We start from the raw sequence: 26,059 nt of genomic DNA on the forward strand, positions 1-26,059 counted from the left end.
GTCTCTTTCCATTCTTGATGAGTGTGTTCTTTCATGTCTTTTTTGTGTCGCCAAGCTATCAGCAGCTTTGTGGATGAAATTGTGTCTGGACGAGTGGGCAAAATACTGACAATTTAAAGAACATCCAATTTTATGCTCAACTAGCTCACACATGCGGCTGCAAACTAAGCGCACTCTGACTTTTCATCTGACACAACCAACGTACTACTACATTTGTATAATGTGATTTTGTCAGTACCATCCTATTGCATGTAAGACTTGAGAAACACTCGATACCACCTCCAATCTACTCAGCATGGCAAGTATCACATGTCACATTTATTGCATGCAATTGCTCGTTGCACAGACATTTTTTAGCACAATCTGGATATTTATTGCAATACAGAAACGAAAACGCACTGCAGAACATTGCAACTCATAATCAACGGATACATTCTACTCATGTCCTACAGTGACCAAGCGACACATAAACATTATTCATTTATAATTTGCTCCTAGGTAAACGAAGGAAACATAACGAAAAATGTATTCAAAAGATATTTTGCTTTGCAAAATTATTTACAAGAAACGAAACTGTTACATTACCATTTAACAAACCTTATGAAAATGGCTGAATATGCTGGAAGGAAGCTATATGCTGATCTCAGAATGATCATTGACCAGTCAGAATACATTTAGGAGTAACATATTAAAAGCAACACGAAACATGTTATTCAGATTCAATTTCGAGAAAGCGTCACAGATTTGAAAAGATTCAAATCTATTATTACCAACAGACAATCACATTGTACTAGAATCAAGGCGCTAACAATCATATAAATGGGGATACGGCAAAAAATATTAGAGGATTTTCTCTACCAGTTAGAATTTATCTATTTGCAAAAACTCAGTAGGAATATATAGATTTTGCCAGCGGCAGTTACTGAAATAGGGTTTGAAATCCCATCAAAACCAACAGATGTCGCATGCTTCAGTTGGCAGCGATAGGTTACGAATAAAAGGTGGATCAAGAGTAAGTGTAAGACTAGCATTATGCTTAAATAGTAACATGAAGGAGAGGATATGTAATCAAGTTGAATGCACAGCGCTTTTAACTTAGTTCAATGTGATTCGAGTACACTGTCCGCCCTAAAAGCGTGGGCGGTGAGCGCTAGTTGGAAAAGGGAATATATAAGAGAGGAAAAAACTTTCGCATTATTTGTGGTTGATCAGCAGTATTCAGCATACAATGTCATGTAACAAATGAACACAATCAACACGTATTACTCACTCATCTACACTAACTACTACTAAGACATCACAGACATTTGAAAATCATGGCAAGGCGTAGCACACCGCTCTGATATGCGATTCGCTCATTTCAAATAAACAAAAACATTTCGTATAATGATTTTCAACGATTAAAAACGAGTGTAATTCCACATGATAAATGCGAGTCAATTTGGCAATAACAAAGGGATGCTGTGAAAGGCTCTTTAGTTATGCAGAGCGGCAGGACATTGAAACACTCGTGATGTTCCAATTCGTTTGGTATCCAGTACCAGCCGTATTAGACGTTACCTTACTTTGACCAGGTCCTATAACGGTACTCTCGAAACTACAACATCTGCCTCCTTTCGGACAGTGACCCTAGACCAGTGGTTTTCAACCCAGAGATCATTTTCTTTTCTCTGGGGGTTGCGAAGATGCCGTCCTTTATTACTAGTAAAAACAACAACCCAAGTAGGATCTAGGCGAAGTCGCTACCTATTTTGTAGTACTCATCATGCCAAATTTTGAGGGACGCGGCCATAAGATGGCTGGGAACAACTGGGCCAGACTATGGCTCGCTGGCTGCATCTGGACTTGGAATCGAATCTCGAAACAGTTACAGGGGTTGGATTGAAAAGCATTAAATCCGCTAGCCTGTAGTGGAATATAAAGCACGGTCTGGTATATCAATTTCGGCCAAATCAATATATTGATGCAGGCCAGTATATTTAATTGGTAGAACTTGCTCCAATATCATCTCCAATATGAGATCTTCATCTGAACTCTTCCGGTAAACTTGGGAGTGGGAGTTATATCCCTATGCAGTCCCAGGCTCTCGGGTTACGAAAAACTTCCTAAACTTCAGACCGTGGACTCACACGGTGCTCCCTCATCCACGTCATCCAATTCGATTGTGGTTTCACTCGCATTTGCACAGTCGCTGTTTTCTCCGATCGCCGAGTCGTCATTCGGCGATTTGCCGCCGGCCGAATTGTTCGCGAACACGTCCGAGTCCGTTTTGGGAGAGTCAAAGAAAGACGGCGACGTCGGCGTTTCCGAATATGCCGAGTCGTCGCTGGCCGCGCGACGGGAGAAGTCCCGGAACACGTCAGTCACGAGTGTGTCGGCTGCAAATTGGATTTGATATTAATGGTATTCAATAGCTACTTCCAGTGGTGATCGAAGTAATCAATCAGCGTTACTACTCCAGTTTCGCATGTAACTATCAAAAATTTATCAGTTCAGATTCAGCGGTAGAGTTGATGGAGGGGGTGTTTTCGAAAATTTAAGGCAAGTTACATATAATGATGCATCTTCGGGTGGGCGTTTGTCATTAATCACTTTGTTTCTTGCTGTTATTTCTTGACCTTATATTAGGATTTTCGGTATAGTGGAAAGATATTGGCATCGCCCAAACGAACCAGAAACAAATTTCACGTGGTTCCACGTTCCAAGTTGGTATTTCTGTATGGGGCGAATCATTTTCCTCTGCTGTTCACATCTGCACTGTGGGCCTCAGATGACAACGGTCGCTACTACATTAAAGATGAAAAATTCGCGAGTCAACTCTTAAATTCAATTTGCATGTCAACGGCCGCCAGCGCTTACTAATTAGTAGGGCAAGTTGCATTTGTTTTTGAAAAAAGTTGTAGAAGTTGCATTTTGACCACATTTTGCTCGGTTGACTAGAAAAAAAAAAGTCAACTTCCCGGATTAACTAAAAAAGAAAAAGGTCAATTTTCCGGCTCAGCTCCCGAAATACCCGTAAAAGCCTTACTTCGGTGCTGATTTACGGTGTTTCAGTCGAATTTGGCCGTGTATTTCACCAGAATCGAAAATACTTCCATGAAAAATCGACAAAGTTGCAAAATGTTGTAAAAAGCTGCACGAAAACAAATGGACAAAAGTTGCAGCAAAAAGTTGCACTATAAGATCCCTTCAAACAGCTTGAAACAGCATTCTACATATCTTACGAGTATTTAGGAAGCTGCCGGAAGCTGTAAAAAAAAGTTGCAAAAACTTGCCCTACTAATTAGATCAAGTGTTGATGGCCGCACAAATTTCCTTCTCAGGTTGACCACCCCTGGTCTAAAACTACTTTGTCACCGAGGACCGCCTCTCCCCGCCGTTTGTCAGGTCGCGACACTGTACACTAGGGGCAGAGATGAGCATGACTTATGGTTTGGAAAGAATCAAGAACACAACTCACTTTGTGCGGAACCAGGATCGGTGTCCAGCATTTCGTCGTTCAGCTGTTTCAGTCTGATTCTGGAAAAACAATCGATCACGGCGTGTCAAAATTTGCGGATTGTTATGTACCGTGCCAGACGCAATGAATGTAGAAACTCACAAGGTCACGATATCGGCGTTGGCGGCTTTGATAGCGATATCAAGCGGAGTATTCCCTTCCTTGTCGGGTATCTTGTGGTCAGCTCTCCTTTTCAAGAATTGGAGAGCAACACCTACGAAAAAGAATACGTTGTGATTAATATGAACAGTCCAGTTTATGAGATAGCGACACCAAACGCAAAACAGGTATCCGTTACAGCAGCACAATGAGATTATATTTACACATTCAACCAGTACTGTGGAGTGGGAGGCGCAGTTTCGTTAAATATTCTACTGATGGAGTCGGATTTGGGAAACACACGCTACCGTACTACTATGAAGTCAGACCTTCACAAACCTAATTTCTTTCCGCAGTTTTTGCTTACTCAAAAAATTGGTAGATTCGCTTGGCAATAAAAATAGTTACTAAAAATGTAATGAAAGTTTCATTTTCTGACTAGATTTACAGAAATGTCTGAGTCAGAGTTCAATAAAGTAAATATTAGGAGTCGGTGTAATAAAAGTTTCCGGAATCAGAGTCATAACTGAAAATCTCTGGGTGGTAAAGTGAACTGACCCTATCCACAACACAAAAAATTTTACGCAATACAGTGCCTCACCTGTGTTATTACGTACGGTGGCATAATGCAATGCAGTCTTCCCGAATTCGTCAGCGGCATTAATTTTAGATCCGTTAATAAGAAGGTATTCGCACGCCCGTCGAGACCCGCCCGAGGCGGCTTGCATCAACGCCGTTTTCAATGTGTCCTTGGGGTTGTGCCAGTTGATACTGGCGCCGTTCGCCTTCGCCAGTAACATCACGGGCAGGCTTCCAAGTTTTGCGGCCCTATCGAGAAGATTGAAATAAAGGCAAACTACTGGGACCAGGCAGAATCGAGTGAAACCTGAGCGATTAGATCCCGAGCACCAATCATTGTGATATCGTAATAGTAAGACAGATTTGTGTGTTACACGACACTTGAGCATGCGACACAATGGAAAACGACAGTCGATCACGCGAAATTTAAGCATTGGACTTGAAAACAGCTGCAACACCAACAGGTAGCGGGTTTGGGTCCCAAACTAGAATTCCTTCTCAAGTGTTGGAGATTTATACAGGCTTCTTTTCGCCACATGATATGTGTAAACGGTGTCTTAAAAAGCCTAGAAGTTGGCCGTTCTACAAGTCGGCTAAGACAGAATAACAATTGAATAACATAGGCCTGGTGTAAATGACCATTGCAGTCGAAAAACACCATAAAACATACAAATCCTAAATGTAACCTTAACGGCGGAGATAATAAGGTTAGACCAGCAATAAAGTCGATTATAGGGTTCGTCATGATTTATCAACCCAGGATTAAGTTAACCGGTTGATCGCAGCGCATAAAGTTAATGTTAATCTCATAATTTACCAAACAGGAACAAACTGTAGATAACTAGTTATCTATAAAACTGCGTACCATTCTTACGCACAAATTTTTCCGATAATGACCGATTGTCTCCTAGGTAATAGCTTCACTAAACAATCAACGAATTATGAACCCGCCATTGCAGAGCGATGTCAATATCTTATAATCTATTTCCGAGATGTATCGTACGAATTTGACGCGACTTTCATTTCGCGATGAAGATTATTCTACCTATTACAGTGGCAGTATCGCTATCAGCAGCCTGCTGCTTCATTCAGCAAATTGACAACTACCAGCCTATAACACGTTTTCGCATTATGATGCAACAGATAACGCCACTTGTTTGAAAACTTGGGACACCTTGACGAACCATTCCTTGCGGGTTAGGGCTCTTCAAAAATGATTTTTTTTCTCAAATCGTACTGGCTACCTGATAAAATTGTTAGGTTACCTAATTTAAGCCTACACACCAAATTTGGTTCATTTCCAACCAGTAGCCGCATTGCTACAGGAGATGAAAGTTTCTATTTATTATATTAAAATATATAACAGAAAAATTTGAAAATTTTCTGTTCACCCCATGAAAGTGTTAGGTTGTCTATAGAAACGATGTTCACCAAATTTGGTTCAATTCAAACCAGTGGAAGCGTAGTTTTTGTTGTAGAAAAATTTGGATTTGAATAAAATAGTATTTACAGTGGGCACAACTATAATAAATACTATTTCATTCAAATACAAATTTTTGGGTGCGCATGCGCATACATCCGCGAACCACGTTTCAAGAGCCCAATTGCATGTAATCAAAAGTAGTTTTCTTCTTGTTTACTCAGCATCGAAGCAATTTCAGTGCCCAATGAAACATTAATTTTTATTACTTGGAACGAATCATGAAAATTGACGGTAAATTCAGACTCGTCGCGCCCAGAATTGATGGATGCGTCGCTTGCACACTACTCACTTGTAAAAGAGCAAGTTTGCGTCCAAATTCAAAATGTCCTCGACGTCGGAATTTTCAATTTCAGTCTCCCCTTCCGGATCTAAGCGCCGAAAAGATATTGCGAACGTTATCATAGCGCGCGGCTTGGATTTGACAATAAACGTCTGCGAAACTCTTACAAATACGAAATCAGAATCACAGAAAGGGATTGTGACCCAGCTAATGTAAAGTTATAAAAATTATATTGCCTAGGAATTCAAAAGAGCAAAAAGCAGCGCGTACCGGGTACATTGCTATGTCCGAAAACAAAAACATCCGGGTCCTTGGTCTTCTCCGGTTTTTCTTCCTGATCCGCTAAATAGGAAGGGGATCCTCGTCAGAAAATGATTTTTTAAATGGCGCAAAATCGCTTACCGGATGTGTTGCTCTGAGTGTCCTGACTCGAAGTGTCATCGTCGTCTTGTAAGATCGAATCGGTTTTCTAGAGAAATAAAAATTTGACAAATAACTAAAAAATGAAAGTTTTTCACGTTTTTTGTCTTGCACTCCTGTGGCTAGCCTCAGCTTGTGCTACGCCGTCATTTAGGATTGAGACCAGTAGTTCTCAACTGCCTGCTGGTCCGACAAATTTGCTATGACGTAAATTTTATTTGCATGATCAAATAATCAAATAATTTGGATGCTAGTCCATCAATTAGAGAAAAACCACGTGTAACATGTGTAATACAATAAACCCAGCAGTACACTTCTCGTTGAATATAATTATCCACTTTGCGCGAAGTTTGAGTTTTCAAGGTTTACAAACGTATAAAGTGCCAGGAGCTACAAAGTGGGATTTGACTAATCATGGCCAGAGACGAACTTGCAGCCCCCTTATTAAGCTTAACATATCTTTGACCTCCCAGAAGACTAGAGGTCAGCAGTAAGGTTATCCTTCTACTTTTCAGAAGTATTCATGTAGGCTGAATCCACTTGTGCAGTTTTTCTTGTATATAACTGCTACTTCAACACTTTCTTGCACTCTCAAAATTGCCCCACGGGGCGATATCGCCCACTTTGGGAGCCACCGATTCACACAAAGCACGGCCAGGGCCATGGCGTCACCTTTCTCTTCTCTCTCTTCTTCCTAGGCTTGCTCTTCCTGATTTTCCACCTACGGATGGTCTTGCCCGGGCTCGTCGCCGATTGCGTGTCTGCGTTTGGCAGCAGGGCTCGAAATTCTTTTCGCACGTATTTTGCCTGTATGTACTCGGAGCGGTCTTTGCTGAAAAAATAGTTCAAGAAAACGAGCGTCAGAAGAAGGTTTCAACCGAATCAACCAATATTTGTCTTCAGTGTTGCGATATGTAATTCAAATTGTAACCAAGTTACAAGTCAATTTCACTTTTACAGTTTTGACTCGGGGGTCAAGTCATTTTCAAGTCAAGTCCGAGTCCAAGTCACTCTGTCGCCTGCTCAGTTTCCAGTTAAAGTCTTGTTAAATTCACTTTTAACAACTGTGTTTGGTGATATCGGATGATTCGCATTTATAATATAGTCTACTAATTTTCCTCACTTTTAGCAGAAGTTTTCTAGTCGCATGTTCAAGTACCAGTACCAATAGACGAAACAGCAATAGTGTGGTTACTTAACTATTCTTCGAAATTAAAATGAAATGTCGCTCCTGGCCGTCTGAGTCTCGAGTTATATGACTTGGTTCGAGTCATGCGCAATGACTCGAGTTCAAGTCGAGTCGAGTCATTTCCGTATTTTGAAAAAATGACTTGAGTCAAGTCAAGTCATCAGAAAATCGTGACTCCAGTCGAGTCATGACCAGAGTCATTACAACCCTCATGTAATTACACTAGCAGTTCGCTTCTCTTGAAAAGTTATATCTTTTGACTACAATTACAACCAGAAGTATTTCATAAATGCGTTGAATTGTTGTGTCTAACCGAGAAGTTGTTTTGATCATCCAACGGGGTCCCAATACCATGTCGCGTACCGCTTAAATACCCTGTGCCTATGCGACATGCTTACTTTGAACATCCCGGTCGAATTTGCCTGGTTCCAGCCCTGGCCTCGTAGATTTCATTAACCCTGTCGTTTCCAAGCGATTGCATTATCTGTGCAGAGGGCAAAGTTCAACAAAAGTGCACGTCAGCGTCTAGGCGAGGTAACTCACGGCAATGACCTCCGGTTCCCACGAGTCCAACGTGAGAGACCGTACTTTCGAAATGTGTACGCCTAGACTCCGGTGCACGCCGCTACACTCGATGCAGAGAACGACGCCCAGATTGACGCTGGCCCATCTCGCCTCTGGGTATAAATAAATTATAATATAAAAATAAACAACAAAAAAACAATCGATTATATGACTGTCATATTATTATATTCATATTGAAATACACCTTAATATTTTCGTCTGACAACAGAATCCGAAATAACTTTGCATGTCAACAATTGCATGAACCAAAATGCATGGGTTGTAATGATTTGACTCGAGTCACGATTTTTTGGTGACTCGACGCGAGTCAATTCGTGTATCGACTCGACTTGTACTCGAGTCATTGCGCATGACTCGAACCAAGTCATATGACTCTAGACTAGGACGGCCAAGACAGACATTTCGTTGCAACTTCGAAGAATAGTTAAGTAACCACATTATTGGTATTTCGTCTATCAGTCCTGATACGGGGCTAAAAACTGCTAGAACTGAGGATAATTACGATATTATGAATGCGGGCCATTCAATATCACTCGAGCAGAGTTGCAAAAAAGTGGGTTGAATCGGATTGATCTCAAAACTGAACAGTGAACATAACGACTTGAACTCGGACTCGAGTCAGAACACTTTGACTCGGACTCGACCCTCTACTCACTGACTTGGACTTGACTCGAGTCAAAACTTAAAAAGTGAGATTGACTTGTGACTCGGAACCTTGCGACTTGGTTACAACCCATCCAAAATGCTGACGTGGCCGTGAAAATTCGTATATATGAGGTGAACATATGAAGCTTGAGCTCAACGTACTGTTTTCAGAATAGACGTGAAAAAATAAACGTAACATCAAACACTGTTTTCTGCCATACCTTGCTTTTTGCAGTCGGCACAGGACGTGTTGCCGGGCACCTCCATGATTTGGTCGAGGATGCTCGCTTTGGGAACAGATTGGACCTGCTTTGGAGATTCGTGCAGCGAGTCGCGTACTGTAAGAAGCGATACATATTTCATATAGCTTGAACCGATGGTATGGTATGCAGTGTGCAAACAAGACATGTTTATATGGTTTGTATTCAACAACCGTCGAGATAGAATCATAGGATTGAAAATGGAAATCTCCCAGTTTTTTACCCCGTGCCTGGTGTAATCGAAATCACGCGATATCAAGCAGAAATAGTGATTTTAAAGAGGTAAAACGTAACCGATTCACCTCAGAAAACTGTTGAAATGGAGGCACAAGCGATGTGAAAGTGGAGAAAATTACAGCACCAGAAATGAAAAAGAAAAAGTCAAGGCCTATTTGTTTCAGACTGGTTGACCACACCACAGTGATCTTGGAATACAGCATTGAATATCAATATTGGGTGACATCCGCTGCAAACACTGAAACCATTGTTGAAATTACTTGCAACAGAGAATATCAAGCATCGTTTCCACACACTGATCACAATGGGCCGAGTCTAAACTAAGTAAATAAATCTCTCAGGGTATGGAAAATGATAGTGCTTACCTGACAGCTGTGACGATGACAATGAATGAGTTGGAGTAGGAGAGTTTCTGGCGACGTTGCCACCCGAATTGCTCACGGTCTTGGGGAATAAAAAAGAGTCTGCATGCAAAGTTTCACCGCACAAACACGTCGAACGCTTACCTCAGAATGTCTCGTGGTTTCCTGATTGCCGGACGCCTTGTAAGCGTCTTGGATGCTGGACTGGAAATGAGGAAGGTCGCAAATTAAACAATGCGCGTCTTCCTGTGATAAATCTAGGATATTAAACTTTCGGTGTTTGAAGTACCCTACTTCGTTGTGCGTTATGAGGGAGTAGCTTTGATCGGAGGCATACAACTTGACTCGTTTTGACTAAAATATTGAATGCTGTTGAAGAAATCGATACTTAAATTGCTACTAGCTACATTGTTGTGATTAAATTTCCACATTTTTTTAATTACGTACTGTTACAGCATCGAAGGTACAAAACTGCTAGGAAAAGATTGTTAATTGCAAAAAGCATTGAAAATATTTTTTAATTTCTACAATCTGGGCGTGTACAAGTACAATCTGTACATCAATGATCGATGAGTGAGATGACCCGTTGAGAGTCAACAGGGTCTGGAATGGCAACCTGTCAGTAAAACTAATACGCAACAGCGATTAAGTTCAAAAATATATATTAAATAACTTTCAATGTACGGTACATCAAGGAATTGATGCGTTCTACACAGAGAATCTTGATCTTTTTTTCCAATTTTTGCCATTCATCGCTAATATTAGTGTATTGTATCATATTACCGTAATTTTCCAAGTATAGTACGCCCCCATGTATAATACGCACCCTCAAAATGGCATGCAAATTCTGGGAAAAAGCCTGTACCCATGTATAGTAGGCACCTTGCATTCACAGTACATGAATAGCCGTGTTTTAGTACGCGATGTTGTTCTGCTTTGCGATGTCACTGTCGAACAATCATGACATAACCGTCGCTAATCATGATGCAATTACCGGCATTGTCTCTAAACGATAGTACAGAGCAGCCAAAGCCGGCGAGGGAGGCGATAGTTCGGGCCAGCGACACGACGTCTTGCGCACGAGGCCTATTACAGATGCGATTGCTAATCATTATACAAGTAACGGTATTGCCTCTATACGATAGTAGATAGCAGCCACAGCCTGCGAGGCCGGCGACGCGCCATCTTGCGCACGAGGCCAGATGCGATTGCTCAGACCAACGTTTAGCCTATGTCGTGCACACCACGCCTGTTGGAGGTGCGACTGATTACGCAAGCGATTATATTTTGCGCACATGGCCTGTCGACGAATTAGCGAGGATTGCCGCAAGCGCGGTCAATCTATGAATGACCTAATTTCGCTCGCCTGCAAACGGCAAACCAACTCTGCAGGAGATTGCGTGCTGTGCAGACGACTCTCATTAATTGCCAACACGCTTTTTGCTAATTGGTAGCTCGTTACACTGATAATAAGAATTATTGGGCACGATGGCGATTGGAAACGAACATGAAGAAAGGATTGATTTCAAGTTTTTTACTGAGGGAGATTTTTTTCAAGCGTGTTGTTCCCATGCATAATACGCACCCCCCGATTTTAGGGCAAAAACTCGTGAAACTTTTGCGGATTATACATGGAAAATTACGGTAAAACATATAACTTCTCCACAAAATACCTACCTGAATAGCCTGAACCCAGGCTTGCCGTACGTCGTCGGACTCGGCCTGCAGCAGAAAGCTCTTGCTCGGCGATATCACCTCAAAACAAAACCGGCGTTCCACATCATCAGCGATGCGTATCGTGCATAGACGCAAGTCTTCAACGATCACGATAGGGTCCTCCTGATGGTGGGCCTGAATATAAAAAAAATCAGTAGTGTAACGTGAAGTGACGAGTGCTATTAAAACACAACGATGTCAACACTAACACACCTTGATTTTGCCTTGGTACAAAAGTTTGCTGTTGTGGACTGAGAACCAGCGTCTGAAACAAAGACTCCGAATGTCAGAATATTCTAAATCCCGCAAAATAGTATTACCACTTGAGTTATATAGCACGGAGTGGACTATTGCTGCCACTATTTCAGTCAATAAGTGGTTTATTCATGGTTTCTGCACAGGATTTAAAAGTCCCCTACAGGCACACGGATTAAAACACACAGGTGGTCAGTGGTGCAAAATACTTAGCGTATCATATACATCCTATAAAAACTGACATGTCCATGGCATAACCAACAAGGCTATTCGGCAACTTTTAAGATATAGTTACATATAAAGACACCATGTCATCACATTCCAAGAATATGCCTAGAATTATTCACACACATAGCGACATTTGCAGTTATGTTGATGTTATAAGATGGCCTGTAGGGGCAGTGCATATCTTTACGCAACAGCGTTATGTAGAGTGGTTTATATGGAATAAGGGCTGCTGTAACTGTAGAATGTCGATTCCAATCTCAAAAATGTAACATCTACTCCAACTGAAACCGAGGTCACGGGTTAATGTTCAATTACAGAGCACACAGCCAAAATAATGTCACTGCACACTTTGTCAAGGACAATCGTGACCACTTGAGATCGACAGGTTGCCACTTGTCATAGAATTATGGTTGAGTGATACTTGCGCATATGAAATATCTATGTGAAACAAAAGTCCATTAATCACTACAATTACTGCAATCAGTGCCATCGATCAAAATCCTCATTTTCAGCACGGCATGTAGCACGTATCAGCATAAATGACATTACTGACACTTGTCACTAACCCTTTTGTGAATTAAAATATTTAAACAGGCACTTACTGAGATGAATGGCAGATAGTGGTCTAGCAATGTCACATAATTTTTTAACCAACACCATCAAAAATGATAGGCTTTAGGCTAATGGCATGAACTGAAACTTATAAGCAGTGTTTAAAGCAGTGCTTTAAAGATTTCCGAGTAGGCCTATAGCTACAAAACATGCATTGTCGAGATTAATGATAATAATAGTAATAGCCCACATAATATTCCATTTAGAAACGGCACAGGTGAGATTATCAATTAAATTTTATTTGGTAGGTTTGGCGGTATCATCATAATCACGAGCTATCGATTGCAGTTGCGAAATTTGCGATATCTAGTATTGTTGGAGTGAATCATAGTTTGTGGTGCAAAAGGCAAACATTTGTGACAAGCATCACTATAATAGGCCTACATAACACATAACAAGCATGAGCAGTTTTGCATTGTTCTGAAAATTACGTCTTCAGGTAGATGTATTATTCAAGCATCAAAGTTTTTGTAATATTATCAGTGACATCTCTGCCTACAAAACAAAATTAACAGCACTCTGCACTATGTTAGCTACATTGTATATCTGTGGCCGAATTGGGCCAAACTTTACAGCAACGAAAAAGGTCACTTACCGGCTCCAAGTTTTAAAAGCATTGCTCGCTCTTTTAAACAAGTACCCTTCGATAACGCGCATGGAAGATTGATTGATATGCTTGATGTACATGCTGCTATCCCCGGTCTAAACGGATATCCAATCAATTAACGTTTGCGCTAAAGCATCAGCAACACAACTAACAGTTACCATGGACTGGTATCTGTCCTTCTGCGTGATCATGTCATTTTTCTCAGTGTCAATTTCGGAAGACAACTCCTCCAGCTGCGTAGGTTTAACAGAAACATTAAGACACGCATTCATATTGCTCACAACTTCGACTACTAGTAAACTTACTGGCATAGTAACTATGACGGTATGCCACTAAATTAATGATTGCCCAGTAAACATTTGCTAGCCTGGTTACCGTAAGCTAGAAGTAGCAAGAAGTTGATGAATCGAACCTGATCGGCGGTTTTCTTGAAAAATGGCTGAATATCATTAAAAAGTTCGAATCCTTGATGAAAATAAGTGCGCAGCGCATGCATGAACGAGGTCATCTTAACAAGAAGAATAAGAACGAATAACAATGAGAATGCTCATCTTCGTCAATTAAGGTTATTTAGAGGGAAGATCAAATCATGTATAATATCATTCGAAGCAAACGTAATCTCTATTATGGCTGACCAAAAAGTAGCGTCAACCCTATTTCCAGCAACATAATTTTTAATTCAATTATGTAATATATTACTTACATACTCTGTTTTGAAAGGCTGACACATGAATAAGGCTTTAAAAGCCCATTCAAGAACACTGTTTTTTAGGCAGATAAAAGCTCTTTGAGCAGCATGTAAAAATATAACTGAGTTTCATTGTAAACTGTGTCCAGACAACAATGCTAAAAAGCTGCATATCATTGTTAGAGTGATACATCAGTGTTGGTGTAAATATTGAATTTGGAAATTGAAAATAATTTGAATGCACAGATTCTTCCTACAAGACAAATTCACAGTTTGCATTTGGCTGAATCCCATTGTATTATTGGATTTAAGAATCTATCGAGTCAGATTCACATTTGGATCTTTGTATTTGAGACATTGAACTACATCGACCAGTAACCTGCTACATTACATCTCAAACAAAATTACACGAGAAAAACCTATGCATTTACTGAAGGTCAAAGGAAATGGACAACACAATCACACATCAGCACCGGCAAACACTCAAATCGTATGTCTCTATATTCTTCTCGTAACTGACATAAAACAATATTTACTACATTTTGCTATGTTTGCTGAAGGTGATCTGTTATCAAGTAGCCATGTACAATAGCAATTCTTCAACAACACAAAGCAATGTACGGTATATTTTATAGATATGTGTCATAACAAAAAATACATGAGCATAGTTGCAACACTTTACGAAACTACTGAGCTTGAGATGACATCAAAGAGACTTGACACTAATTTTATTTTCCTACCTTCATTTGAAGCTAAATAAGATGATTCGCAAGCCAAATGTATAAGCAAGGAAAAATAGCTAATACAGTCCGTATTGGCAGTCCAATGATAGCCCAACAATAGTAAGGCCTGTCATAAATCAATGAATAATTCATAGCTTAGCTTTCCAAAGCCAATTGCCGATTTCAACAACAGCTGTCTAGGTTAAGAAACACTGCTGCCAGCATTGCTAACAACGAGAAAAAATTTACCAGTGGGCAATATAGTTACTGTATTATACTCCCTCTGCATACCATGATACCAGTGATAGCTCATCTACCAACAATTAATATTGAAAGGAATGACCAGAAGCCAGCATTGGGGAAATCACCTGGCAATGACGTAGCATTATAGTAGCTAGGGCACACAGTTGAAATAGTGACAAATATTCATCTCTTTCATTAAATGCAAAGAAACTGAATGCAAATATTGCTCTCTAAATCTTCAGCATTCAATATTACAATTTTAATACGGTGTTTATACTAAAACAACATTTAAAACAGTGCCTCTTATACGGTAATGACGAAGCATTAAAACTGTAAATAGTCACAAACCTGCGATATAGTGCAAGTCCGTTTATTCTTATGTAACATATTCATCTGCAAAAAAGAATAAAATTAGTAATGCACCTACGTTTTCGCACGCAGCGATATATTTACTTGAAAAACATAATCCATGGAACTTTTACGAAACGTTGCTTTCTGCGCGCTAAGCGCTGATTCGGATTCTTCGATTTCGCTGGTTTTCAACCGGTTGATTGAAGCGTATTTGCTCAAAGCGCTTTCGTAGTCATTCGAAGCTTTGTCAAACACCTTCTTCAAGTCGTGGTTCGCCTTCACGTCGCTGTGAATAGTGTTGAAAATTACGGTGGTGGCTCAAGTAGTTGTAGTTTATACTCAGAGACGCAAAGCGAACCTCAGGTAGAAGTAGCAACATATTGCCGGCAAAGTACTCAATCAAGTAGTTTGAAGAAGCAAGACACACCGCTGACTTTTGTTTGTGAATCTCCAGAGAAGGTTGTCCAAATCGCGATGTGCATTTTTGCAACAAAGTTTCAAGTTCACATTCCACTACCGGTATCATAATACATTGTCGACATGCAAGTTAGCTTCAAAAACGTCTACGCAGAAGCGGTATTAGTCCAATAGCGCCAATTCTACCTACACCAGCAACAAGAATGGAATCAACCCATTCTCTCACTGTCACGAACTTTGCAATGTATGAATATACCAATACCATGATCCAGCTAAAATCTTAAAACCACCGGACCAAGCAAGTGATCATTGAATCAATCGAACAAATTGAAATACTGCAGTATGCATAACTATATAGCAGTAGCTCGAGGACGTGGTGCACTGATATTTTCCTCGTAGGGTACTGTACACAGATTGAATTTTTGAATACAGAAAAAAAAAGAAAAAATCGTTAAAATGACATTGAGTTGAATTCTTAAATTTTAGTGCACGTGCATTACCAATTCACGTTCCATCTGTCGGAAGCAGAAAAAGGAAGGCTCAGCAACAAATACAAATATGATATCGCGATTGACCACGAGGCTGTTTAATGGCTTGGCACAAGTGCTACCACAACGACTTCCTTGTGCTTCAAGTCAAATAGAAACTCAAGTGAAATGTACAGTCTCGTTGAATAACAAGTCTCCATTCTCAAAAGTGAAATGTTCGCAAAAGCGTGACAAAAATGATCTCGTGGATAATGTACATATACAAAATACAATACAATTATATTCCCACGTAGGCAGAAAGACAAAGACATCACATTTAAAGGCGCGTTGTAGAGGGTTGTTATCGACTGAACTTATGTGGAACATTTATGTTCTAATAATTGTTAAGATCAATACTTTTGCATTATTACTGTAGTTTTGTGAGGTATTGAACAAAAATCACAAAACAATGGCTGACCCTGCATAGTGAAAACATTTTGGTTTAGAGATTCCTCATTTTAATAACGACCTGTCGAAATTTGAACATTATACTAAAATTTCTAAGAAATTGGCAGTAGGCCTACTTTTCCTTCATTATCTATATGCCTTTAACCAAACACGATTTGACTTTGTTTCATAGAATATATTTTGTTCTCATTCTCCATCCTATACGATTTTGGCCCCAATAAATTGTAGAAAAACAACGGTGTTCCTCTTAGACGCTACATAAATACTGGTATGAGAGGTATCAGTCAGAAACTTCAACCACTGCTGCTTGTATACTAAAAATAAGTTAAAACAATGTAATATGTACTGCGTGATCAGTGGCATATTCACTAATGGTGCACATGCTATTTTTCACAAATCGAGTCAACTTGGATTGATTTCACGAACCTGGAATGGAAACGGAGCACGGATTTGAAGTTTTTTGTCCACATGCAATCTGACACTCGATATCAGATGATAAAAATTGACAAAGGGTAGGTACCACTCACTATACCTCGCACACAATGCAAGAGATGACGTCATAAACGTCACTTTTGCGACACAGAAAACGACAAGTCAACGCAGCGAGTATCGCCGAGTCATGTAGTAGTAGTTTCACACAAGAAAACTGAAGGCTCACTTTCTGAGGAAATGTGTCATTTTCTGGTTGATCGATTGCTGGGCTTGATCCAAAATCTAAAATTCACCGTGTAGGTAGATGGGTTAGCATTTAGAGCAATGGATTTCAAAATCATGTCGACATTCGCAAATAGGAAACAAAAAACTGTATATTCTTCGAGATTAACACATGAACAATCGTGCATGGCTGCAATGCCAGAGCTATCACATGACAGTATCAAGGTTATAAATGTTATAGTGACGTTTTCGAACTAGTCAAGTCAAGAAGAATAACAAAAAGGAACTATTGAAGCTTGGAAGTGACATATATATTGCTAGAAGTCAACACAAATCAAAATTATGTATCGTATGGTATTAATAGGCGAATACTTAGTATTTATTATTTCATAAATTATGGATATAATCCAAGATGAGGCTTAGCTAACCAAACATCTGAAGAAAATTCAAAACAGACCTCGGCATTAGTGGCTAGTTATAATGCTACCAGGAAGTGTACTTATAATAACATTATAGTTGACCATCACAACTATCTGTTCGAGAAGCTGTTGGTCTGTAAGAGGCTATTGAGACTTTTGCTCAACTTAATTTAATTCATGAAATGTCCCCAACAGGAATAATACGGTTGGTATTAACACCTGCAGCAAACTGAGCCAGCACAATCTCATACATACTGCAAGTAATTGAACCTGATAATTATGATAACAATTTCAACTAGATTTCACGAGCATATAATTTGCTATTTGACTAGCAATAACTAACAAGATAGGCCTATAGGAGTCATCAAAGTGTGAATTTGTGCAAACTTACATAGGACAAGTAGCATCTTTGCAATGCCATATTTCAACATCTGTTATTGAATGACTGGACGACAGTTTGTGTTAGTCAAGTAACAATTTTAAGCCAACGGTTTGATGAGACACACTACGTGCAATAATTGGACATTGCACGTCTGTCATAAACGGCTCAAGAGATCTTCAATCGTGTTGAAGCGACAGCAATATTTCGATTGCTATTTTCGGGACTCAATTCACCACCAAAAATGCTTCACAAATCTTGACAAGAGGCATAAACATTCACATATAATAAACATCAGTATAGTATTTGAATCACAACTATAATGGTAGCATACCAATACCAGTACTGTAAAACATACGACTCATTTTTGAACCATTGACAGACAACATAAGAAAGTGTGTTGGTATTCAATCTGATGAATAAGTTTCTCTACCTTATATATAGCACTTCTCATTCCCATGGCCACAATGGTATCTTAGGGTCATGGGCTGCAAATATTAATTACAGGCTCCACTTTTTGTATCACAGCGATTCAAGATGACCATAAATCATCACAATTTCGTTCATATGACTTTATTTCAGCAAAATCAACCATTACGCTACTAGTTCACTTGTATTGTTTCAATACTCGACTTTGATTGGAGTATGCGACTTTCTGTGTGCAGCAGCAATATTGGCTCGTACTTTGTTACCATGAATAGCCCAATCATGATCATCAATCACTATATGCTACCCGTGGTCGTTTTAGCACAGCACCCATATCACATATGTAGAACAAAATCAAAATCTTGCACTCGCAAGATCAATAACCAAATAATAGAATGTCAGTTTACTTACTTGATGAAAAGAGTTGAGCTCGTCCAGAATATGCAAAAACTGAGTAATAACATCCTGTAACAATGAGTTAGGCTATTGGAAAGGATAATTTCGAACTATTTTTCGATGAAACTACAGTCAAACAATCATTAATCCACAATCAAGAATATGCAACACATACCTTCACGAATTCATCTTTTTTATAATAATTCACCATATCTTGTAAAACTTGCTTCAACAGTCTAAACACAATGAATTCATACTATACTACAGACAAAGGCATTTACTTTCCATATTGTATAGCTGGAAATTACACAGATGTTGAGCTTGTAGATCAAGTGGTAATGCTAGGTAGCTTTATATGATCGCGAATTCAAGTGGCAAACAGCAGCATTGAGCATTTAGCCTTGCAAGAACTCCCGAGCACTGACTAACTGATTATTGAAACAAACAGAGGTATGTAGCAAATTATAAGTACTTCTTTTCGTGGGGAATATTTACTTGCATACACGATACAAGAATAACAAAGTAAGATATAACCACCGCGCTTGACTTTACTTGACAAGGAAGCGCATATATGGATATAGGTAGGCAACATCCAACTCAAGAATTTGGTATGAGCAGAGCGGACGCAAATTTCCAAAACATGTAAATTGACGGATTATTATATATTCTCTGATAGAACTACAATTTACATGAATACGGGAGTGAAATATTTAAAAAAAATATGACTCAGGCAATGTATAGAATGGATACATACTCATGTGCATGGTTGTAATGCTTTTCAGCTTCATACATAAACGAAGATTGCTTCGACACCTGGGAACAGAGGTGTGTGAATAAAATAGAATGTGCAAGACGCAAGAGAGTGCAATTATAAGCCTGCGTGCATCTGTTTTAGACACTGATTTTCTCAAAGAAAGAATTGTTTATGATGAATTGTGCAAAATAGAATGCATAAGAATAACAGGATAATAAGTCTCCTTGAGATGTAGTCGCGAAAGCCTTTTTTCACAGGATTTCACGAACCATAGGAGCCTAAACAATGAATGAATATAGCGCTAACACAAAATTTGTTACATAACAATCGACGTCTAACGTCAATACAAAGTGCTTCAATCGGGAAAACAGCAGAGATCACCAACTTATAAAGTGTTGACAGCTATTATATTTACCAATTTCAGGACTAAATAAAAAATATTCTTAAAAGAGTAACGTCATAAACAATGTATCACAAATAATTCATAAATAACGATCAAATTTTTTTACATATTCTCCAGGTGGACAGTAGTCCATATTCAAAAGTCCATTCTTCATTAAAAATTGAGATTTGTTGATGAATTGATGCAGAAACTTGAGCGAGAGCGAGCAATGTCATTGATAACCAGAACTGCTGTGCAGGATTAAATATGATATGAATCAGCTTGCTCCAACTCAAAACTGTATAAAAAAAACTCGCACAATGATAGTTCTTGCTGAAATAAACTATTTCATTATATTGGGATGTATTTAAATGTTTGTGCCAATATATCAGCAATTCAGCATGACTAAATTAGCATTAAATCACTAGAGAGAACATCAAAACCTTAAGAACATTATGATGTGATTGCATGGAAATGCTAGTCTTCAGCATAACTGGAACCAATAGCTGGAAACAGACAATGGAGTGCCAATATTATATCCAAGTTAGCACTAGCATGATTGTGATATAAACAATTACTTTATCAAGCAGGTTCTGCAACGCTGTGGTATCGGCCTCTGCATGATGTAACGACTCCCTGTTCAAAAATACTATCATTATACACAGAAATTGATATGGATAAACCCGCATTTTTATTACCTGAATGTGGGAGAGTCTTTGATACATTCTGCAAACTCCAACGAAGGAGGCATTTTGCAAAATAGAGGTGGATTATCTCCAAAAATATATTTAATGAACAACGGTCCTACAACTGGAAAGAAAGTCAGATACAATGACAACACCAAAGTGTCACCAATGCATAATTGGAACATGATAGGAACCCAATAAAAATTTAAATACTAAAAAGTCGCAGTCGCAATGGATACCAGATTAGATTCGTCAACATCAGACGGGCAATGAAATTTCATAGAATATACACCGGCAATATCTGACAATGTATCTCACTTATTTTCTAATATCAACATCTGGTACGCTATATTAAGACTATACATTATACAAGGCAACAACAATGGAAGTAGCCTACGTTCCAAAAATTGCTTGCATAGCATTGCAAGGTGCATTTTTAAATAGTCGAGACCCACAGTGTCAAGATGCAGCCGATGTGTAGCAAATATCAATAAAACTGCCGTTGTTAGGTAAGCTACATTTCTGCATTTCACAGCTTTTCAGTAACATCTCGGACGCCTATAGCAGACAGCCTATTTCCATACCAGCCAAACATATTCAATTAGTACAGTGGCTCTCAAAGTGTGGTACGGCAAGGCCTTTACAAGTGGCACGCAAAAGTTTGACTGTTTTTAATTGCATTAGGCCTACAATTTTCTGTCCTTTGCAGCAGCTAAAACCCCCGTAAAGCTCAGGATGTTGATTCGAAACATGCAGTAAAGAATCAAGAGTGTCAGCAAGTATTCTCGGCCTTATTGACCATCAAATCCAATAGCTGGAATCGTACGATTGAGCTTAGACATAATCTGATGTGCTGTTGAGTAATGTGATACCAGGATAGACAGTTGAATCTGCCAAATTTTTGTTTTCTTATGATGTAGGGTACGGTACTAGTAATATTGCCAATCACTAATCAATATGGGTACATTTGAGTGAAATAAGCCATTCAGGATACCAGTGGTATGCAGCATAGTTAAAAACAAATTAGTAGTACACGATTGGAAAAGATATGATATCAATATGGGATTTGGAGGTCTAAACCAAATATGTACCAGTAAGCGACAAGCCAGTCAAGTAAGCTAGTACGTACACTGTTTAGGGTCCTGTACCCTTGATGACACAAGATACCTTGTCTCAGTTTCTTCGAAAACAAGCTATCCTGGGCAATATAAGAATCTTGAAATAGCGCATGAAAATATGACCCATCTCAGTGCTTCCAAAATAAGTCGCCTGTCGGCCACTGCCAATGGTCGGGACGCACTGAGAAGGTTGGTTAATAACAGCTTGGATATTACTGTGGAAAATATGTCAGGCAGTAAACCCACCAATTTGCTTAGGACTGATAGATGTTTTGAGGATATGCGGATCACGAAGATGACGAGCCTGGAAGCCATCCGTTCAAAGCAAGGAAATTCACAATCTTTTTCTTTTGATGCTTCTCCAGATAGCCTGGAAAACGCACCTTAATACCGATCCCGTGTTGCTTCTGCAGGTATTCCTTCACGATCAGAGTTTTGCTGGTTATGTAACGAGACGGTATCATTTTGAGTGATTTGCAGAGTATTTTTTCTTCGCTGCTCAAATAATGACAGCCATACTCGAGGAGTAACTTATCCAAAGGTTTATCGTTCTGAACCGAGTCCGGCGACTTCAGGTTTAGTTTCGCCCTCGTACGGCGGCGGTGTTTTACGTCAAAAACGGCCGCGTCATCCAGCTTCTTGATGCCGTGCTTGCGGTACAACTTCAAATGTTTCACTTTCATTTTCAGTATCTGCTCGCGGCGGAAATCTCTCGAAAAACTCGCAGCCTGCTGCTCTCTCATAAACTGCAGGCAGGACAGCAGCCGTTTCGGGTAATCGCGGGAGTTTTTGTTGAAAAATTTCTCCACCAAATTGTATTCCCGCGCGACCACTTTTCTCCTGTGACGCTCCCGCAGTTTTTCGAGGTAGATCGAGACTTTCGCGACCTTCAAATTTGTGTCTAAATCGGTGTCTTCTATGTTCGGAATAAGTCCAGATATGATAGTTTCCGCATCGTTATCATGTTCCATTTCATAATCGTCTCGAAGCGGCATGTACGCAAGTTGCGATTCTTGCTCTTTTGTGACTTCAGAATCTTTAGCGAGATTCAAAGCACCGGTTTGATTTAGTGCAGGAGCATGGTCTGTTACTCCGTTCGGTATCTTACCAGGTACAGTTGCCATGCCCAAATCTGAACTATCAATGTATGATTTATAATAATGTTCTTCCAAATCTTGAGCCTTCTTTCCTTCCACGTAACAGGCCACATCTTCCCAGTTTCCAATACCAAATTGCTCAATACCTTCCAACAATAACTTCTCTTCAACCGCAGTCCAGTTTTGCTCAATCACTGGAAAATTTCCTGCGTCGATGATTTTGTACAAGTGTCGATTTGAATGTGACTGGAACTCCGCGCCTCGCGAAAAACATGGCGGACATATACTCGCGTTGGGGCATTCGGCACATTTAATATACACAGTGTCCAATTCCTTGTGGCAATTACCGCATTGAGGTTTGTTCTCAGTTTCCATACTGTCAGAATAGAGGCTACGGAGGGATATGGCTAGACTGGAATATCAATTGCATACTAGAACACCTGAGGAGATAACACCATTAAGATAAGTATTGGCATGATTCCTTCAATTACTCACAAATTAAGGTATTAAAAAGTGATTGAACGCTTTCTAGAGCAATACAACTGATTGGTTTATATTATACAACAAATGGAGACCGAGCATTGGAGCACAGATTTTTTCCTCAAATATCAAGAAAATGATGAACAAGATAGCATACTTATAATTGAGTGGTATATGGGCGTGAAAAATTAACACCGCAATATCGATCATCCCCATTTGAACACCTTAACTCATGATTTTTCTAATCGCATTTGGAAAATCCTTTAAAAAAAACACAGAACACTCAAGATACCTTATAGATATGCAGTCTGTCAGCCAATTTTGCCAACTGAAAACGCATGTTTTCCGATAATAATCTTGAAAAAATGTGCACATGGAAAGGATTTGCAACCTTATAATATATAAATAACACAGTAATACCGCAACATGTTCAAATATTCCAGTAGTTAAAAATTTCATCATCTCATCAAGAAATTGGTGATGGCGAAACATATCAGTAAATTCAATATTGGAGAGTGGAGACTAAAGATATACCAATTAAGAATTCCTGTTCGTGTGTTCGAGCAAATCAAGCGAAGATAAAAATCTATTTGCAGGTCGTCTAAATTTTTACATAAATATTCATGGTGTAAGTCAGAATATGCATATTTCAGTTTTTTCTCCGTCTTACCATATAGCCTAGCATACTAATACTTTAGCTAATCTCAACCTTCAAACGTAGGCTATAGCTCGAACATACCTGGCCTGGCCCAGGATTGGAAACAGTGGTTGTTTTCGGCAATGAGTTGCACGTGACAGAAGGGTTTCTTACATGAAATAACCAAGTAATTACTCGATAAGTTGCGGTTGACGTTGCCACCAATTCCACTCAGGGCCTGGCCTTAACAGCTCTTATAATAAAATTTCAATTATTATTGGCAGAATTCCTGGCTGAGCACGAGTCTATTTTCTAACAATGAACACTGGTCCCCCTCTAATGATCAACATCGGACTTCAGCAATAAAAGTATAAAACATCTTAAACCGTTCAACGAATACACCGGGTAGGCTATATTTGCAGACTGCAGTTGCAGTGTAGACATTTCCCGTTCATCAACTAGCCTATAGTATTTCGGTTGTGGTTAATGAAGATGTCGCCGTTACTTTATTTCAACCCACTGACGTACCATAGGGTAGGTAACCCCCCAATTCTCGACACGTCCATTGTAAACAATTGTCGCACCCGTTCAGCTCATCTTCATTCCAATTTCCAAACAATCCTTAGAACAGCAGCAGCCAGCGGTCAGGCTTCAGCGCGCACTTAAGTCCGGAGTTCTGTCAGTGGGGCATCGAATCAGGGATATCTATAGGCCCATTTACATGACGGTTTAAGTCAGCTTCGAAGCTGACTCGTCGATCCGACTCTCTCGTATTCGATGAAAAGAGAAAGGCAAACTGCCTCAAGTCGACTCGAGCCTCAAGCTGTTGTGTAATGTGGTTTACGATCGGCTTGAGTATGTAGTCATCGGCGTCCGGCGATTTTCGTTCGACTGCGCTGTTTTTTGCCGCGCGGGCTCTTGGCATCGTAATTCATGTTTTTCATCTGATGTTGAGAAATTGGGCAAACATGGCAAGGAAAAGTGGGGTTACTTTGTAAGTGCTCACTTGTTTACGATGGAATATCATATGTAGTACACCAGTACCGGAGTAGCAACCGTGCTCTTTTAGGGCAGTTTTATATTTGATATTTGGCCGCGACGCTTCGATCTGTAGAAGCCTATAGTTGCTGTCATCAGCTTCATAAAATGGCTAACAAGGTAAAACGTTGCATCTGTTTTTCAACTTCTCAGACTACAGTTCGGAAGGGATGTGGATTGTAACGGTACTACGATTCGACTACGACATGCATAGTGAACTTATGGAAGAAGCGGCCTTGCAGTGTGCTATATCGATACGGGAATACATTAACGATTGCTGCATTTCGTACATAGGCCTACTGTTCCACTGGATAAACTGATGTGAGCGCGCATGTGATGGGATGGAGCTGGTGTCTCTCCCAGGTGGATGATATGGAGCTTTGTGACTCTCCTGGTGATGATGAAGCGCAGCGGTGTTAGGATTATTACTTTGTTTTTAGTTGTGGGTTATAGTGTTCTGCTGATATGATGCGGTCGTGCGGGTGTTCACGATTTTCAGCTTGCTGTTTTGATATTGTATTCATGGTAGCGTGTTTGTGAGGGTGCTGAAATTGGCACTTCTCAAAGTTTAATTGGTGGGTAGCAATTTAGTAGTAGTGCTCTATATTGCTCTTTAAGACAGTTTTATAGACATTCTTGGTATTGTTAACTTCCTATTTGGTATATCATGCCGACAAGATGCTTCAATAAAATCTCTGCAGTAGTTCCTGTATCGTGACATGACTCTTAAGTCACCGGCATACATGGGGTAGTCTGTTACAGAGGAGCGGCCGAACAACTAGAGGCCACATGGGGTTTGCAAGTGGGTCACTTGAGTGTTGATGACCTTATTTTAATCGCATCGACAAGTGATGCCTGACATATCAAAACAGTCGTTACTCCTGCCTATACTCCACGGCCCATCTTCGTTGACGCCGAAAAAGCTAGCTGATAACTTATATTTGTTGTTTTCCTCTACAATCATGATATGAACAAGATTATTTTCCTCTACAAATATCGATATTATGAGTATCTCATCATCCTCGTTAATTTGGAGGATAAGAAACGTTTCAGAGTACGACCAAACACACATTGTTGTTGTACCTTTGCCCACCAAACTTACTACGAATATATATTTGTAAGGGGTAAAGCGACACCGGGTCGTCCACGATACAGCTTCCTGAAGGATCATGTAAACAGGG

The 26,059-nt window shown here is 39.7% G+C and overlaps 2 protein-coding genes and 1 long non-coding RNA gene across 3 annotated transcripts; 1 reads left to right on the forward strand and 2 right to left on the reverse strand.

Moving 5' to 3' along the window:
- Positions 1-295: 295 nt before the first annotated feature.
- On the reverse strand, positions 296-20,693 carry LOC145437276 (arf-GAP with coiled-coil, ANK repeat and PH domain-containing protein 2-like). The gene is made up of 26 exons (XM_080314471.1): positions 20,521-20,693; positions 20,401-20,458; positions 19,441-19,499; positions 18,862-18,922; positions 18,702-18,755; positions 17,071-17,126; positions 15,163-15,346; positions 15,058-15,102; positions 13,469-13,564; positions 13,215-13,289; positions 13,045-13,151; positions 11,568-11,619; positions 11,316-11,489; positions 9,783-9,842; positions 9,642-9,720; positions 9,001-9,117; positions 8,093-8,226; positions 7,948-8,033; positions 7,033-7,192; positions 6,343-6,409; positions 6,211-6,282; positions 5,950-6,028; positions 4,200-4,426; positions 3,602-3,713; positions 3,461-3,519; positions 296-2,378 (listed from the first exon to the last, which is right to left on the reverse strand). The coding sequence occupies exons 1-26, from the start codon at positions 20,691-20,693 to the stop codon at positions 2,113-2,115; spliced, it is 2,712 nt and encodes a 903-aa protein (XP_080170597.1). The 3' UTR covers positions 296-2,112.
- LOC145437277 (transcriptional adapter 2-beta-like) lies at positions 20,633-23,161 on the reverse strand. Its single transcript, XM_080314472.1, has one exon. It carries the CDS (start codon positions 23,096-23,098, stop codon positions 21,914-21,916), a length of 1,185 nt encoding a protein of 394 aa, XP_080170598.1. The 5' UTR covers positions 23,099-23,161; the 3' UTR covers positions 20,633-21,913.
- A 1,385-nt stretch (positions 23,162-24,546) lies between these two features.
- On the forward strand, positions 24,547-26,059 carry LOC145437281 (uncharacterized). Its single transcript, XR_013914631.1, has 2 exons — positions 24,547-24,834; positions 25,032-26,059. It is a non-coding gene; the product is annotated as an uncharacterized LOC145437281 (long non-coding RNA).

This window comes from Botryllus schlosseri, chromosome 4 (assembly GCF_051294905.1).
Source record: "Botryllus schlosseri isolate E-star chromosome 4, Bs_hap1, whole genome shotgun sequence".
In the NCBI taxonomy this organism is placed as follows: domain Eukaryota; kingdom Metazoa; phylum Chordata; class Ascidiacea; order Stolidobranchia; family Styelidae; genus Botryllus; species Botryllus schlosseri.